Raw genomic sequence first — 17,835 nt, 5'->3', positions numbered from 1 at the left:
TTGTTAAATGACTTTTTAGCCAGGTAAAATGAAAAGGCTATCTTTGTAAGCTTTTTTCAATAACTTTTGGCTTGTTGGCCTACTTTTCCTCTAACCAATACTTAATTTTACCAAACATCTCGCGGACTTATTTAACTAGCTTAAAAGCCTACAAAAACCGCTAACACTTTTAGTTGGTCAAATAAGCCAATTAAAAAGCCAACAACCAATGACCATTTGCCAAACAACCCACAATCTTATTTCTTTGAAATTCTTATTTTTCTTGTTTTTGAGATGGGAAAGAGTATAATGGTACAAAGCTGTATGGAAACAGGTAGAAATATCTTATACTTTCTTTTGTAGAACATTAATCTGTTTTCCTGGGAATAATTAGTGCTTAGAATTTAATCATAAACCAATTGGTGTGATTCATTTATTTTATATGTGAATGGAAATAAAATGTAGATCTGAATGTCTAGTGGTGTTCTGTGTATTAAAAGTTTTAGATGATAATGCACAGGCTGGACATTGAATTGCATATAGAGTAAATTTAGCATTGAATGAAAATTTTCGCATACTAAGCATCTTTTGTTCTTTTTGCTTTCATAATGACTTCTGTGCATGCTGCTCTTTTTAGTTATACCATTTTATTTTTGGTCTTGCTTAAAGATAAGGAGGCATTAAAGTTTCTACAATCTCACTTATTTTTGCAGTTGTTCTAAAAATTTTTGCTCAAGAGGGTCTTGAGGTGATTGGTTGGAGGTCTGTCCCCACAAATGTTTCTGTTGTCGGTCGAAATGCTAAAGAAACCATGCCCAACATACAACAAGTTTTTGTTAGAGATTTTAAAGATGATAGTGTTGATGATATTGAAAGAGAGCTCTACATTTGTCGGAAATTGATAGAAAGAGCTGCGAGTTCTGAACCCTGGGCGGCTGACCTTTACTTTTGCTCTTTGTCTAATCAGACTATTATTTACAAGGGAATGCTTCGTTCAGAGGTTCTTGGGATGTTTTACTATGATCTTCAGAATGAAAGTTACTCATCACCATTTGCTATTTACCATCGAAGGTACAGCACAAACACTAGTCCTAGGTGGCCACTTGCCCAACCAATGAGGTTTCTCGGTCATAATGGGGAGATCAATACCATACAGGTTGACTTTTGAGTCTTCATTTGAGTTTACATATGGCCAAATTTCAATTCTTTAATCATCAATAACGAAATGTGCGATTCTTATTCAGGGAAACTTGAACTGGATGCGTTCTCGAGAGACCTCACTACAGTCGCCTGTTTGGCATGGCCGTGAAAATGAAATTCGTCCTTATGGAAATCCCAAGGCATCTGATTCTGCCAATCTTGATAGTGCAGCAGAGGTAGTTTACTTTTCTTTTCTGTAGGTGATATACATTTTCTGTAGATGATATACACAAAGTTGAAAACCTTTTATTAAAATGTTTCCAACTTTCAAGGGTTAAATGATATTTTTTTCCGCAAAGCGAACTCATGCTTGCAACACATGCAAATGTGTGCTATAAGAGCACTTTTAATACCAAAGCAAGAGTCATTGTTTGATTTCCATGTCATAATAAGGTTGAAGATCAACATGCCATGTCTGTCTTTTACTTGATGAAAATTTTGTTCACAACAATAGTCCCCGAGAAAATTTATAAAAACATTTCTGGGGTACTTACAGGCAAGCCCATGAGGCATCATTTGGCACCTGACTGATGTATTCTCTGGGGAGGTGTGTTGGCAATGTAACTGATTCAGGAGAATGAAGTGAAAAGTTCTTTTAGATATTCCCCCTTTGTTTTCTTTTCTTGCATTTTTCCAAGAGGAAGACTGAACACTGAAGTTTTGCAGATTGTATACTAAGACCAACTTATGCGTTCATGGGCATTCCTGCTGATCCATTAATTTATTTTTTACTTTATATATCACCCTGATGCTGTTGTTTCACGAGTTTCGCTGTTTGATGTTGATAAAGGAATTTAGGAAGTAAGAAGGGCTTTGAAATTTTGTTGTTTTACTCTGCTAATCTCCTTCTATAGTCTATTGGCAAGCTGGAGTATGCCCTAACTATGCTTTCCCTTCTCTTTTCTCTGGTCTCCTTTTCCTCTGCAGTTGCTGATAAGAAGTGGCCGTGCTCCAGAGGAAGCATTAATGATTCTTGTCCCAGAGGCATATAAGAACCATCCAACCTTGTCAATCAAATACCCTGAGGTGATTCTTTTACGAGCTGAAGTTAATTTTTCTCCAGATATATGTGATTTGCACGAATGCATGTGAAATGGCTCTAGAGTCTAGATACAAGAACTATTGGGGGCATATTTTAGTTTGTTGGATTGCGATGTACAATTAAACAAAAATTTGAATCTTCTCTTACACAACTTCAGTAAGGTAAGTGTTGTGTTTAGTTGGCTAACTGTAACTTTTTCTTTTCTAATGCTTGTTTTTAGGTTGCGGACTTCTATGATTACTACAAGGGGCAGATGGAAGCTTGGGATGGACCTGCCTTGCTTTTATTTAGGTGAATTGGTGCTAAATTTAGTTCATTATTGAATGTGTGTCTTAAGAATTCACTGTAATAGTTAAGTTGAAATTATGGACACATGCCTGTGTTTGATACTATTACCTCAGGCCATGTAACATAGTTCACTCGTAGATTTGAGGCCTTTGTCCTTGTGGAAATGACAAAAGATACAGGCATGGATTGCAGTTGTGTTTTATTGACCATCAATATTTGCCACTTATTGGATTGGAAGTGGTAAATTTAACTGATTTGGGGCAATTTTATCTGTTTGGGGGTGGGGTGGAGTGGGCACCTTTCCATCTGCATTATTTCACTGTTGAAAGAACTAAAGTATTGCATACTAGAACTAAGATTTGAGACATTTGACCAAGTGGCACAGAACAAGCTTTTGCTTGTTTTGTCTTATAAACTTTATAAAAGGTAGGATAGTTAACTGATTGAATTGTAAGCCTTTTGAAATTTTTTTATATTAAGTTTTGTGAAATAATCTTCTCTTTTTTAAACTGTATATCTACCACAAAAGAATGAACCTTGGGTTGAATGTACATTTTATACTGTGAAGTTCCAATTGGTTGACTTGAGAGTTGAAATTTTTAGAATTATTTCATTAGTTCAGATAAGCAATTTGGTTTCTTCTGTGTTGTGATTTTGCAATGATGTTTCTTGTTGCAAGGCTCATATGTATTTCTCAGTTATGTCTAGTTGTAGATGTGTTTGCTATAAGGTCATTTGGGAATAAACCTTGTTTTACAAGGGTTAGGTTGCACATATCCAACCCCCTAACCCACCTAGGCAGGAGCGTAAGTAGCAGCCACTCGATGACACTAAGTTCAAGAATGAAAATGCATGGGTTAGATGCTTTGGATCTCAAAATGCTGAGTTTTGTTTGACTGACTTGACAATTTGGAAGTTTAGATATTGAAATCATTCTTCTTGTGTTTCCTTGACTAAACTACATTTTCATTTCATGTTGTCAATGTCTCGTAGTGATGGAAAAACTGTTGGTGCTTGTCTTGATCGAAATGGTCTTCGTCCGGCTAGATACTGGCGCACTGTAGACAATGTCGTCTATGTTGCATCTGAGGTATCCCTTTTCAGTGCTATCTTCTTTCTTTTTCTGGTCTCATGGACCCAGAGATTTTTAGGAATTGAGATAGCTAGTTGTAATTTCAAGTTTGTTGCTTATGAAGAATCAATAAAGTGGAGCTGGTGGCAATTTGCTATATATCTGTGTTATTTAGTGGTTGGAGTCTTAGTGTCAGATCATGCTTTTCGTGATTTTTGGCGTTTCCTTTTCGGTCCTTTGATAGGTAATAAAAATTTGCATTAAAAGGTCACTAGAGTTTGTAGTTTCAAGTTTTGTATATTTCGAAGAACCAATAAGTGGAGCTGATGGCAATCTGGTATATATCTGTGTTATTTAGTGGTTGGAGTTCTTAGTGTCACACCATGCTTTTCATGATTTTTTCATTTTTTTTTTCCTTTGATAGATAATAAAAATTTGTATTAAAAGGTCACTAGGGCAGTGGTATCAACCCAAACAGCACATAAAGATGAGATTGAAATCCAAAATTTCAACTTTTCAAGGAGACTTGCAAGTTACTTATCTCTTATATGTAATTTTATTGGCCAATACGCTACTCAATCTTTAGCCCCATGAAGAATATCTCGAGAAAATTAAGGGCGCATAACTTATACTCATTGGGGTCACTTGAATTACACTATACAAGATTCCTCAGATATGTGAACTCTTGGATTGTTGAGTTACTAATCTCTTGTATCAAAATCTATTGGCATATTTAAGTGGTGTTCCTGGGCTGCTTATGCATATCTGTGTATATTTCACCAAGAAATTGATTCTTCCGGGTCCTATCCTCATGTAGGCTTATTATCTTGAGTATATTCAACAAAGACATTAATTCTTCCAGGTCTTATCCTCATATAGGTGGGAGTTCTGCCAATGGATGAATCTAAAGTTACAATGAAAGGCCGTTTAGGACCTGGGATGATGATATCAGTTGATCTTCTTAGTGGTCAGGTTTGTACGTTTTACTACTTTGCAATTGCTTGATGATGAAATTGTATTTTCTTGGTTGTATCTTACTATTTTTCAACAAATGCCAGTGGATATTTTTCATTTTAAACTGTTCTTTGAAAAAATCCAATTGATTGCTACTTGCTTGAATGTAGTTTTTACATATTCTGATGATGCATTCCTACTTTTTCTTTCATTCTGCTTTACAGTTCTGATTCTGGAATTTTTTTAAATTTTTTTTAATGATAATGTCTCTTCATGATAAAAGAATGAAAAGAAAAAGAATAGTTTCCTGACTCCTATCTACTGAACAGTTTGCTGTATGTTCAAATTTTGTGAAAAGATTTTCCCATTGAATGGATACTTATAAGACATCACTTGTATCTACTTTTCTTATTTCGTGGAACCTTATGTTTTTGGTGGTATACAATACTCTTGGAAAAATTCTACTCTAGAAAATAATCTACATTTATAACTATGCAGCATGGATAACTGCATTTACTTACGAATTTGAATCATCATGGTGGATTTGTTTCTATTTGAGTGGTCAATTTGGTTTCTTTTTAAAAAATAACGCATGCCTTTTCCTTTATGAGTGAATTCGTCTTGTTAGTGTAGTTTTATTCTGCCAGTTTCATATCTATAAAGGAAGTCTCAATTGAAACACATTGACGGTTCACTAGCTGTTTAGCAAGAGTTACACAGTTGCTTCAGCCATTTATTCTTGTGGATTGAAACTGCAGATTTATGAGAATACTGAGGTCAAGAAACGAGTAGCATCATCCAATCCTTATGGAAAGTGGGTGAAGGAAAATATGCGTTTATTGAAGGCCGAAAACTTTCTTTCAGGAGCAGTTTTAGAAAACGATATGATATTAAGATACCAACAGTAAGTTTTTTGTAATTATACTGATTAAATTTCCTTGGTGTGCTGGGCATAAGACCTGAGTGGTAGTTTTTGTCTTTAGATGATCTCAATAATTCTCCCCTTTTGATGTGCAAGTTCCTTTATCACTAAGTTATTTTATAATCTACTTGTATGGACTAAGAACTTGCTGTTCTCTGGCGGTGTGAAAGTTGGTATTACTAATTCATATATTTTTCAAGGTGAACTGATGACTAGTAACTAGCCATCAACAATGTTCCAGACTTGAACATCGCCTAAAGATTTGTTTTATTGGTGGCATCGGTAAGGGCGCCTTTCAGGATAATTATTGTGTCAAAATTGGGAATCTCGGTCAAATAATGAATTTAGTTGATTGACCGAATTTGTTTTCGTTTTTGTCTGCCAATTATGAAATAATGTTTCTAATATGAACTTGGTGAATTGGCTATGTGTCATGTGACCGTGGAAGGATCTTGGACGGATCAATAACCATATAATGGTTGCAATTTATATTTAACTATTACTCCTTCCGTTCCATAAAGTTGTTCCCATTTGTTATTTTGAGTTGCTACATTTGTTGTTCCTATAAAAAATCTTTTTATTTACATCACAAATTTTGGAAATAATTTACCTTGTTCATCTCATTTTAATATTTTAATAAAGCTTGTGGTCCCCACATATCTTCTACTAACTTCATTTTAGCATTTTTATATTGCTTATGGTCCCTATATGTTTTCCACTAACTTTATAAAATTACTTTTATAATTGTTGTGGTCTCATATTTTTTCCACTAACTTTCTTTTAATAACTTTTTTAAAGTTTATGATCCCCTCTTTTCCTTCATCAAATTTATCATTCAATAAATATATCTACCATCTAAAAGATTCTATTTTTCTTAATTCCCGTGAACATTCCCTGTGGGAACTTCATTAAGAAATGGAGGGAGTAGATTATTAGAGTAAACCTGGGCTCATGTTCTGTGGTCTGCTTGCTGCTGCATGATACTATGACACAGTATCCACAAACCATCTCTATTGCATGGAATTAGTGGTTCTATGACCATATTTGTAGACTCGCCATCATGACTGCTTTTTGAGATGTTAAACCATCTACCTGTTTGCCTCTTTTACATTGCACTTGTAATGTGTGGTAAAACTTCACTGACATGCTGAATGGTGAGAGGCTTAAAAAGTTTGTGGAACAGATTCCCCTCTCTTCACGGGCAGAAATATGACCAATTAAGGTTTTAGAATACTGATTCTTGAATTTTTTTATTAAACTTGAATTTCCATGCTGTAAGAAGTGATTTGCTTGCATTTGCATCAATTATGAATTTGAGCAGAACTAGTAAGATTTTCTGATGCTGGAGTTGTATTGATTATGAGAGGAAATTGGAAAAGTTTGTGGGCATTTCTTGTATGTTCAGTGGTGCTCTTAAGCTGCCTGACTTGCTTTCAGGTTATTCCCTGCTAGTACTGAAATTTCTTAGAGCACTTCCATGTTGTTTTCTGTCGATGGGCTGATGATGATGCCTTCTGCATAAATGAAGTTTTGATAGACAGTTCTTAGATGTATTCTACAAGTCGGTGGCCTGAGATGTTTCAAAGAGAACAAATTAATAAGGGTATTTTGAAACAAATAAAAGATATAAAGCACATGCTTTTCAGCCTCGGTCCATGTCCTGAGCGCTGGTCCATTTCCACCGACTGACATATCTTTTGATGAAGTCTGAACAACTTGAAATCTGGATGATTGTTTTTTTGTTAAATTAAATGCATTTAAATTGTTCTTGATTTTTTTTTTAAATGCTCTTCTTGACAGGGCATTTGGTTATTCGAGTGAGGATGTCCAAATGGTTATTGAAAGTATGGCTTCCCAAGGAAAAGAGCCAACATTTTGTATGGGAGATGATATTCCTTTGGCTGTCATGTCTCAGAAGCCACACATGCTTTATGATTATTTCAAGCAACGATTCGCCCAGGTTTGCTTTGTGAAGCTTTTAAATAAATTTGGGCACTTGTTGATCTTGTGATACGGCACAAATCTAAGGATATTTTTAAGTGAGCGTAACAATTTGGTAGTGGATGGTGAGAAAAAAAAGTAAGAATAAGGGTGAGCTTATCCCTCATTTTTATTTTAAGGCTCCAGACCTTGCTACATCAAGTCATCGATTGAGCCCTAACACTTTATGCAATTAATTTTATCTTTTGTAAATAATTCTTTTTCCAGATAATAATGTACGCTGTGGTCTTGGTTGACTCTTCCCTAAAGTTACCTCTGAAATTAATTCTTTTTAAGTGAGACAAAATGTGGGTTAATGTACTGGACAGAGGAAAGAAAAAGTTTGATGAAACTAGAATCATGAAGTTTATATTTGGGACTTCCCAAAAAAAAAAGACTTTAATACATGTATGAATCATCAAATTTCTTTGATTTTTACTCTTTAGCTTGCAAGTAGTTGTGTGTGACGTCATGTTTATATGAGAAATGGATCCTTTCACAAGAAATGCACTATAAAAAGCACTATTGCATCCTACAATGGAATTTTCTTATGATTATATTTGGAATCTTACTATGCAGTCCACCTTTCTTTTCTATAGGTTACTAATCCAGCTATTGATCCTTTGAGGGAAGGATTAGTCATGTCACTTGAGGTCAACATTGGTAAGCGTGGGAATATATTGGAGGTTGGACCTGAGAATGCTTCACAGGTTTGTCAGTGTCATTATCCTCACTGCTAATTTGAATGTTCGGGTTTATTTATGGGTTCATCATTTTGGATCAATGGTTTATGTTTTTATGATATTCTAAGTTTGACATTTGATGTATTTCTATGGTTTAGGTTAGTTTGCCCAGTCCTGTACTGAATGAAGGGGAGCTGGAAGCTTTAAAAAGTGATCCCTTGCTGAAGGCCCAAGTACTGCCAACTTTTTTTGACATAAGGAAAGGAGTTGAAGGCTCTTTAGAGAAAAGACTTAATCGGTTAAGTGAAGCTGCTGATGAAGCTGTTAGAAATGGTTCCCAGCTGCTTGTTCTCTCCGACCGTTCTGATGATTTGGTATGCTCTTTTTCTCTGAGCACCTTTTGGTGTTTTTGTAACTCTTCATTCCCTTCACGAGTGAGAAAACCAGTTCTGGGCCTTGTTAAGATATGTCCGCTGGCTAAACTTTGTCCCTACATTAACGATAGCCCATTTGCTTGGCTTCTTCAAGCCGAGTTGGACATGATAAACAGTGAAGACTAGCGAGACTAGCATTGTTTTTATCTGCTGGCCAAATGAACAAACCTATCATGACTGCCTCATCCCTCCAATCTTCGGCCAATTGCTGGATGACTGATCTTAGAATTGAGGTTCACATAATGATAGCAAATGTCCCTATTCTGAGCTTTTTATCTGTCTTTGTCATCCTGTAATGCTGAGCATTAAACCCAGCCTTTGCATGACTTGTTAATTTGATAATACAATTCCCTTATTCTTTTGGTTTTCATAAAATAGGGAAATTTAAGTTAGTAAATGCATGTAATTATGTTTTAGGGTAAAGAAGATGATAAATGAAAGACAATGAAAGAAAATCTGTAGGTGATGGATAGGAATAATTAGGAACACTGTAGGAGCAGATGTCAGAACATATTAATAAAATAAATATAGAAGTTGGGATGATTAATATTTCATGTTTTTTTAAGTGCACCGCATCTTCCTGCGATGTGAGAGTTTCTGGGAGAAATGGTGCAATTAGGTAAAAGTATATACCATCTGTAGTACAAGACTACGAATTTAATGATGGCCTTCACAACTTTGCCATCTAATAGGAAAGTTGTGCTCTCTACTTCACACATGTGTTTTTGCATTACTTTCTTATGCAATGCAAAACCCCTCAGCCCTATTAAAAAGAACATTTCCCCCATGAGGATCTAATCTGGGAAAAATCCCTGGGAGATGATGCTAGAGTCACTGCTCTAGTACCTGATTCTCATAAGCATAGCTAGCTTTGAGATGTGTATATGTATGTTGTTTGTTGGCATAGGAATCAATGTCTTCATGGTTTTTAAAAAGTTTTACTGTTATTTTTTCTCCAGGAAGCAACTCGGCCTGCCATCCCGATACTCCTTGCTGTTGGTGCTGTCCACCAGCATTTAATTCAAAATGGCTTGAGGATGTATACTTCTATTGTGGCTGAAACTGCTCAGTGTTTCAGTACCCATCAGTTTGCTTGTTTGATTGGATACGGTGCAAGGTCTGTTTTTATTTTTGCTTTTGAAACTTGGTTATGCTTTCCTTTCCTTGGAAACATTGTGGCCTCCAGAGGCACAACCCTTGAAAATGAGAGGACCACATCCTCTAGAAGTCTTCAGTTATTCAGATTAGACTGTACGGCTGTACCTGAAGTAATAACCACTCTAAAACCTCAACTAAGAAACAAGGGCAACGAGGATTGTGAATGTGTCGATGATAGGATTTAAGGAATCATCCAAAAGCTTGAAATCCATCAAAGTAGTATGTCTGTGCCTCTCTTTTGCTTTGAATATTGAAAAAAATTTAATGCAAAATCTGGTGACAATTCCTTCATGGTGTTTGTGATTGAAGGTTGGATGGTAAATAAAGCATGTTTGTACTTTGTACCCTATAAAGGAAATCCTTAAATTTAAGAGGCAGAAGTGAGAGCAAAGAAGTAGTAATATATAACTTTTTCTGTACGCTCAAATCAATATTGTTAGGGACACAATTCACTTGGTGAAATGTCAACTAATGGATGAAGCGTTGATGCCTAAATGTGTATGACTTGTTTTCATGTGCTATGCCAATGCCATTCACAATGTTATGTTGCTTCAATGAACTGCCATTGTGGGACATCCTAAAATTATGGCAATGGTATAAAATTAGGATGCTGATATAAAATTAGGATGATATAAGAAAAGGATGTATTAGCTAGTTCATTATCTCAAAATTTTAATCAGTGAATGTTGCAGGGTGTGGCTTAAGTATTTTGGTATAAATTTGATAATACAGGTTAATGTTGAATCTTACCCTTATCAAAACTACAAGAACTTAATGGGAATTTTCCTTTTTTGTTGTTTCAGTTTTTAGCTTGGTGTTTTCCCTTAGCTTAGCTATTTGAAAGGCATTGATGGTAATGTATGGATCATTTTGCAGTGCCATTTGCCCGTACTTGGCATTGGAGACATGTAGGCAATGGCGGTTGAGCAATAAAACTGTGAATTTGATGCGAACTGGGAAAATGCCCACAGTTACTATCGAGCAAGCACAAAAGAATTTTTCCAAGGTTTGTGAATTTCTTATGATATGCTACTGCCTCCCAACCCTGAACGAGATGCCTAAGCTTTTTTTGTCCTTTGTATCCTTAAATGTTGTTGCTAAACTTTACATGGCTTTCACCATCCACCCTTGTCACCTGCCCCTTGGGTTTAAATCCTCAAATCCCTCCAGCTGGACTGCTTACCCCTACTGACATTGTTAAGATAAAATCAATTGAATCAATCAAGTGAAAAGAATTCTACTTTTTTCTACCACTAAGACTATGTTAAAACTATTTTCTTATGAATGGCAAATTATTTTTTTTGTTAAAGACAGTCTGGGTTTATTGTAATGGCTGTTCAAGAAATGAAGTTTCAGGAGGCCAGTTATGAAATCAAAGAGGGAAAGAAGTGGTTTCATGATAATGGAAGTTCATAATTTTTTTAGATATGGATACAAACAATTAAAGAGTTTAGAATATGTTCATCCAGAGAGTGCAGTTGGAGTATTCCTTTCTAAATAATAAAAAAGATAAAAAAAATAGATAGTTAGAATGTTAGTGTGCTAGACTGGAAGTGCTGGATGGTTAAAGCCCATGAAGTATATTGTTCTAAAGAAACTAATGGCTTTCTTAGAAAAGGTTCAGAGATAGTTATTTAATAGCTGTAAGAATTTGTTCATATCTCCTGTATTACATCTAAAAGAGATTTTTTTTAAGTTTTTCATTGTTATTACTACGTTCAGGTTGATTATATCTGACCCCAAACCAGCGGTCAGGAGCCACGTAGTGGCATTGGGGTGATGGAATGCCTTAACTTTTGGCATGATATTGTAAGCTAGATATTATGTTAAAGGTCTTATGGAATCATTAAACTTATATAGTATAAATTGCAAATTTTGTTGTCATAATATGCTCCCATGGCTAGAACCCCTATTGACACCTTAGGTGGGTTTTGACTCTATTCATGTAAAACATAGTTAACTTCTTCTAACCAATTGATGCTATAGCTGACTAGCGGCAGTAACCTCCCCCCTCCTCCTCAAAATAGGAAAAAAGAATGATGGATTGATTGTCATTAATTCTTATTTAATTAATTATTTCATGTTGCTTGTAGGCTGTTAAATCTGGTCTGCTGAAGATTCTTTCAAAAATGGGTATCTCACTGCTTTCTAGGTATGTGTTTCTTAACTTCTAGTTTCAACATTATTACTTTCTTGTGGTCTGTTCCCCTTCCTTCCCCCTGGTAGTCCTTCAAATTTTCCGCAATTCTAAATGAATTGAGTTTTGCTCTCACTTCATACTGTAGTTACTGTGGGGCTCAAATATTTGAGATATATGGATTGGGAAAAGATGTTATGGATATAGCTTTCAGAGGGAGTGTCTCTAGCATTGGTGGATTGACTCTTGATGAGGTAAGCTTAAGTTGCTGATGGATCTGTATATAAATCTTTATAGTTCATTATATGTCATCTTATAGTATGACATTCATGCATTTGACAGCATGCATATGGAATAGTCATTGTTACTTAAAACGAAATTCGATACGATACAAGAAACGGAATATGGAACAACAAACGCTAATTTAGAGTTTGGGAAACTTAGGTACAATTTTTGTTCACAACAAAAAATAAAAGGAGTAAAAAAATGTAAGATAATAATAAAATGGAACAATAAAAAAGCAAAGGAAAAAGAAGGTTTTGGCACTAAATGTTTTGGGGTTTGAAAAAAAAAGGACACGTAGTTTCAGAAACTTTAATGTAGCGTTTTGGAAACGAAGGTTCCTAAACGGAATTCGGAGGGAAGTTTCCGGATTCTTGTAACTATGAGAATGGTTATTATGTGCTAATCAAATAACACACACACATTTAGATGGATTTGCTTTTACCCAGCTGTTTGAATTTATTTGATTTCTGATTTCACAAAGTAGCTTGTTTTCCCTTTTCCGAACGGACTATTTATCCTCAAAAGCTCTCGTATAAAAGGAGAAACTATACAATTAATGAAGAAAATAACAGAGGAAGTATATTGGAGAACATTTTTTATCCAAATTTTTAAATCCTTGGACTTATCACTAATAGGGTAACTGTAGTTTTAAATTTATCATCGTAAATAACAAGTTTTCGAGCACACGATACTCGTGCACAATGTTAGATTAATCTTGGTAGTCCCTGTCCATATTTAATAAATAACTGCTGGTGAAGGTATATTGGTGGTGTGTGGAGAGATAGAGATACTTTTAGCAACTATATTCTATATCTATAGTGATAAAAAAGTGCCTTAGCTTTACATGCATAAAACTAGCTTTATGATGAGCATGTTCTTTAGATAACAATTGGTGATAATTGCTAATTTTTGTTATGGTGATTACAGTCCATGGTTAATTTTGACTTTTCTGCTGTATTCTTTTCTGTAGCTTGCACGAGAGACTTTGTCGTTTTGGGTGAAGGCGTTTTCCGAGGATACAGCCAAAAGACTGGAGAATTTCGGATTCATACAATTTAGGCCTGGAGGTATTGCTTGCTTGCTGTTGTTTAGTTGTGCGTGTTCCAGAGTTTGACAAGATAATGACATGGTGTCTTTTCACTGGTTTTCCTTTTTGAGTGAGGAAACTTTGCACTTGACTAACTAGAGTTTTGAATTTTGAAGTGTATGGCCACAATAGTAACAAATAGCTTATTTTGTGCTGTCATGTTGGGCCAGATTTACCCGCCTTTAGTGTTTTTTTTTTTTTTTTTTTTTTTTTTTTTTTTGCTGTTTACTCATATGGGTGGTATCAGGTATGAGTCATATTCTAGGTTAGACTTGTCAGCTTTCATGATTTTTGACATGCGTAGGGGCGGTTGTAAGGGCGTGCTGGGTGCTGGACCGCACAAGGCCCCCAAAATTAAGGGCCTCTTATATTGAAAAATACGAAGTGAATCAGTAACTTAGAGTAGAAAAATTGATAAGCTTTTTACATTAAATGCATTGTATTGAGTTTGAACCCCACGAACTTAATTTTTGGAAAATGGGCATGCTATTTACTACTATTTTATTATCCTCCCAAGATGATTCACTGACCCTCCTAATTTTATGTCTCCTCAAAACATGGCTAAATGACTAAATCCTCAAGCAACTCTTCAGTCTTCATTATGTCTCTTTAGTTTAATATCCAACCATATGTTACTTTTATCGTTTTCGAAATATTTGGGTTGGTTTTCATACATCTACTTTATGTTTTTATCATGTTAATATCTTACATAAATTACTATGTGGGATTGATTTTCGTTGCTTGTTAAAAAGGTATGCTCTATTCTAGGTTTGACTTTTATTTCAAATGAAATTGCTCATTAAAAATAGTTAATAGAGGGCCCGTTTTTTTAGAAAAGGAAAGTACAAACACGGCCTCCATTATCTTTGCTCTGCCCCTGGACATAGGGAGCTGGGATGTTGACATATAGCTAGAGTTGGGTGCCCGTGACTAGTCATTTGTATAGATATATTTGGGATAGTAGAAAACGTTTGCATGGTCTTTATAACCAACATGTAAATGTTTCAAGTTGACTTTTTTATTGGTTCATCGTTCGTGTTCCTATTCTAATTTTATGTATACTTACAATCTCATGTTTCAGATGTTTCTTTTCTCTCTTTACACGTTTCATCTGTTAATGTCCTTCGAAAGTGTTGGGGTGAACATTAAAGTGTCACATAAAGATCCCTTATCCTTGTTGGAGTGTCAAGTGTCCGCCAGTATCAGCTATGATGAAAAGTCTGAGTTGATGGTTTTTGGGTACTCAATATTCTGAAAGTATTTGCAGCTTGAAAAACTTTAAAATAAATTAGATTATCTTGTTAACAGAAAAATCTTCAGAAATAATATCAACGTTTACAATTTTTTTGATTAATTCCTCTGGATTTTCTCAGAATAATCCCACTCCCCTGGTTTTGATTTTCTCCAAACACGAATATATAATTGTGTTGGGAAGGTTCATGTTATGTTACCTTTTTTAACTTAATGGTTTTGAATAACTTATTCTAGAAGGCCTTGCAGGCTGCTGCATTGCTGCTCTGTTTTGTGAGGGTCAGGGAGTTTATGACTTTATATTATAGTCAGTAAATAGATTCTTGGGGTTTTGAGAAGTTATCTAGTATATGTGTTCAAATCTTTTGAATTATTTCCTTGTCTATATTTAAAAATTGATTGTTTACTTGCTACTCCCTCTTTCACATGTTTATTCTGATTCATCCCACTTACTTTGCACCATTTTTTTGGGAATGGTCTTACTCCCTCTCTTTTAATCTCATCCGCAAACTCATTCTCTCTCTTCATCAGTTCATCTCATATTCTCATCCACTTGTGTTTTGTCTTATTCTCCAACTACAAATCAATATTCCAACTTCAAATAAAAGGTTAATTTCAAAGGGAAAGAAGCAGTATTTTACAATGCCACCTTTGCGCTTGTGTAATCTAAATGGAAAAGGTGTTGACATGACTATACAGTACAGGTCTTGGGCCGTAATCCCAATCCTGGTTCTGTATTTTAAAATAATGTTTCTTTTTGCTTGATTTTTCTCTATGCTTCATATTAGAATATTGGAACATGATCTTCCTAATGTAAATATGTTTGACTCTGCTATTTAACATTTTATTATTTTGTTGCTGTGAAGCAATTAAACAGGGTTTTATACATAAAAATACCCTTGTAGCTCATTTAAGTCTTCATTTTGTCTACTTGATGTTGAAAATGTTGTGTGATTTCTGACTTTGTTTTTCTTTTTCAAAGGGGAATATCATGTAAACAATCCAGAGATGTCAAAGTTGCTGCACAAAGCTGTCCGCAACAAAAGTGAAAGTGCTTATGCAGTTTATCAACAGCATTTGGCTAGCAGACCTGTCAGCGTGAGTTTTTATTTAGCCCTTATTGACATAGAAGTAATCTTGCATCTCATTCTGATTGCCTAATTTTGACTATTTTGCTCATACTGTACAACTAGAGGAATGCGCTTATAGTATCTCTTGTTTTATTTACTGTTGTCTTAATTCAGTTTGTTAGATTTTCAGTCTATATATGGGCTCCTTGTTTCTCTGTTGTTCCATATTGATTTGAGAATTGAACTAATTCGCTAATCACTTGCTTCACTTGCTTTCTCTTGCATTCTTATCACTTGCTTCACTGTTAGACTTTATAGTTAGAGTATCTTGAGAGCTTGTATCTGAATCTTCTGATTTGAGAATTGAACTAATTCGCTAATCTGTCATTGTGTTGAATAATTATATCCCGTTTCTCAAAATTTCTTTACTTAACCTTGTAATAGTTCCTGCGGCGAAAAGTTTCCAATTAGAGAGCTAATTTTTGCATCAAATTAGGATTTATATTCTTATTTTTGTTGCTTGCTCCTGTATTCATGAACACCATTATCCCACCAGGGATAAGTGATGGATGTTTTGTCCTGTGACTATTTACGATTTTTGGAGAAAATAGCTATAGAGTGGAGCTTTACTAAAATAGCATGTTCCTTTTGTTAGGTGCTTCGTGATCTTTTGGAGTTCACAAGTGACCGATCACCAATCCCTATTGGTAAAGTGGAACCTGCTACGTCTATTGTTGAGCGCTTTTGTACTGGTGGGATGTCTCTTGGAGCTATCTCTAGGGAAACTCATGAAGCAATTGCCATTGCAATGAATAGGTTGGGTGGGAAATCTAACTCAGGAGAAGGTGGTGAGGTATTCAGTGTCTTCTAGAAAAATCTCCTCTTAACCATCTTTATCCTCTTATTGTGAATACCATTTTCTCCAGTGTTTGGGTCGTTGTTAGTGATGGTATTAGTTTTTCTCAGGATCCAATCAGATGGCGCCCCCTCACAGATGTCGTTGATGGGTATTCTCCTACCCTTCCTCATCTAAAAGGTCTTCAAAATGGGGATACTGCAACCAGTGCCATCAAACAGGTAATTTGATATTACTTGCGGTTTAGTTAGTTCCTTGCGTTGTCGTAGCTATCATAGTTTTCTGATTGCTTCAGATGAGCATCTGTGGAGTCCAAAAATTTAGATATAATTTCATACAGATTCTTGATTCTGTTCTTATGGAAAGTTGACACTTAATTTTTGAATAATGAGAGTTTTTGATCTTTTTCAGGTTGCATCCGGTCGTTTTGGTGTTACTCCAACATTTTTGGTTAATTCCGATCAATTGGAAATCAAAATTGCACAGGGTGCGAAGCCTGGTGAAGGGGGCCAGTTGCCAGGGAAGAAAGTTAGTGCATATATTGCCCGACTGAGGAACTCAAAACCCGGTGTTCCTCTTATTTCTCCACCACCTCATCATGACATTTATTCTATAGAAGATCTTGCACAGTTAATTTATGACCTTCATCAGGTAAAAAGCCTATGAGATCATAGAAAATCCCCATGCGATAAATGTAGCTCTTGCTAATTGTGGAAATTAAACAGATTAATCCAAAAGCCAAGGTATCAGTGAAACTCGTCGCGGAAGCTGGTATTGGCACAGTAGCTTCTGGTGTAGCCAAGGGTAATGCTGACGTTATCCAGGTATTTGAGTCTTTTTTTGTACCTTCATTTAACATAGTTGCCTTCCTCTGCCTCATAGGTGATTATTAACCGCTTCTTCAATTTTCATTTCTTCTCGGTTGCTTGTTGTAATTTGGTTCTGTTACTATGAAGGTCAAATGTTTTGATACTTTATACTTGATTAATGAACATCTGATTTAGCGGAAAATATATTGAAAATAATAAATGGATTTAAAAGCTTTATATTTTCCTTTTGTTTTTAGATATGCTGTATGGGATTAAGGATTGGGTATTATTGTAATCATGTTTATTTGGTGACTGGCAAGTATGGGATAAAGTATCGAATATTAGTTCATTTTTATTGAACTGGTATGGTCACTACTCACTAGTGACGTGTAGTTTGTAGTGAATAGTGATAAGGTTTATTGTGAGTAATTCATGTGCAATATTTCAACCGATTCTGTCACTTTTCAGCTTCCATCGTATAAATTGCGAATGGTGGGTCTTATTGTGAGAATTCTTTCTGGATATATCAATGTTTATGCCATGCTTGCATGTCAGCTTTGAAATGGTCAGTTCTTCGTTTTTCTTTAACTTTGGGACAGATGTCTCATTGTCATGGCCTGATAAGTCA

At 35.3% G+C, this 17,835-nt stretch overlaps 1 protein-coding gene across 2 annotated transcripts in view; it reads left to right on the top strand.

Moving 5' to 3' along the window:
* Positions 1-17,835, top strand: part of LOC130826142 (ferredoxin-dependent glutamate synthase, chloroplastic) — a 28,187-nt gene that overhangs the window by 3,843 nt on the left and 6,509 nt on the right. For both annotated transcript variants that reach the window (XR_009047026.1, XM_057691689.1), the window contains exons 3-22: positions 693-1,135; positions 1,224-1,355; positions 2,107-2,205; positions 2,442-2,512; positions 3,503-3,599; positions 4,461-4,553; positions 5,294-5,439; positions 7,258-7,417; positions 8,037-8,147; positions 8,279-8,494; positions 9,514-9,671; positions 10,589-10,718; positions 11,806-11,864; positions 11,998-12,103; positions 13,105-13,201; positions 15,455-15,570; positions 16,198-16,395; positions 16,509-16,619; positions 16,810-17,049; positions 17,124-17,222. Coding sequence is in view for 1 of the 2 variants with exons in the window: in XM_057691689.1 (XP_057547672.1) it covers positions 693-1,135; positions 1,224-1,355; positions 2,107-2,205; positions 2,442-2,512; positions 3,503-3,599; positions 4,461-4,553; positions 5,294-5,439; positions 7,258-7,417; positions 8,037-8,147; positions 8,279-8,494; positions 9,514-9,671; positions 10,589-10,718; positions 11,806-11,864; positions 11,998-12,103; positions 13,105-13,201; positions 15,455-15,570; positions 16,198-16,395; positions 16,509-16,619; positions 16,810-17,049; positions 17,124-17,222 (2,882 nt within the window). In the remaining variant the exon portion in view is untranslated. The remainder of the gene's footprint in view (positions 1-692; positions 1,136-1,223; positions 1,356-2,106; positions 2,206-2,441; positions 2,513-3,502; positions 3,600-4,460; positions 4,554-5,293; positions 5,440-7,257; positions 7,418-8,036; positions 8,148-8,278; positions 8,495-9,513; positions 9,672-10,588; positions 10,719-11,805; positions 11,865-11,997; positions 12,104-13,104; positions 13,202-15,454; positions 15,571-16,197; positions 16,396-16,508; positions 16,620-16,809; positions 17,050-17,123; positions 17,223-17,835) is intronic.

Source organism: Amaranthus tricolor, chromosome 10 (genome assembly GCF_026212465.1).
Source record: "Amaranthus tricolor cultivar Red isolate AtriRed21 chromosome 10, ASM2621246v1, whole genome shotgun sequence".
NCBI classification, from domain to species: Eukaryota; Viridiplantae; Streptophyta; class Magnoliopsida; order Caryophyllales; family Amaranthaceae; genus Amaranthus; species Amaranthus tricolor.
This window is presented reverse-complemented; position numbering and strand designations above follow the sequence as displayed.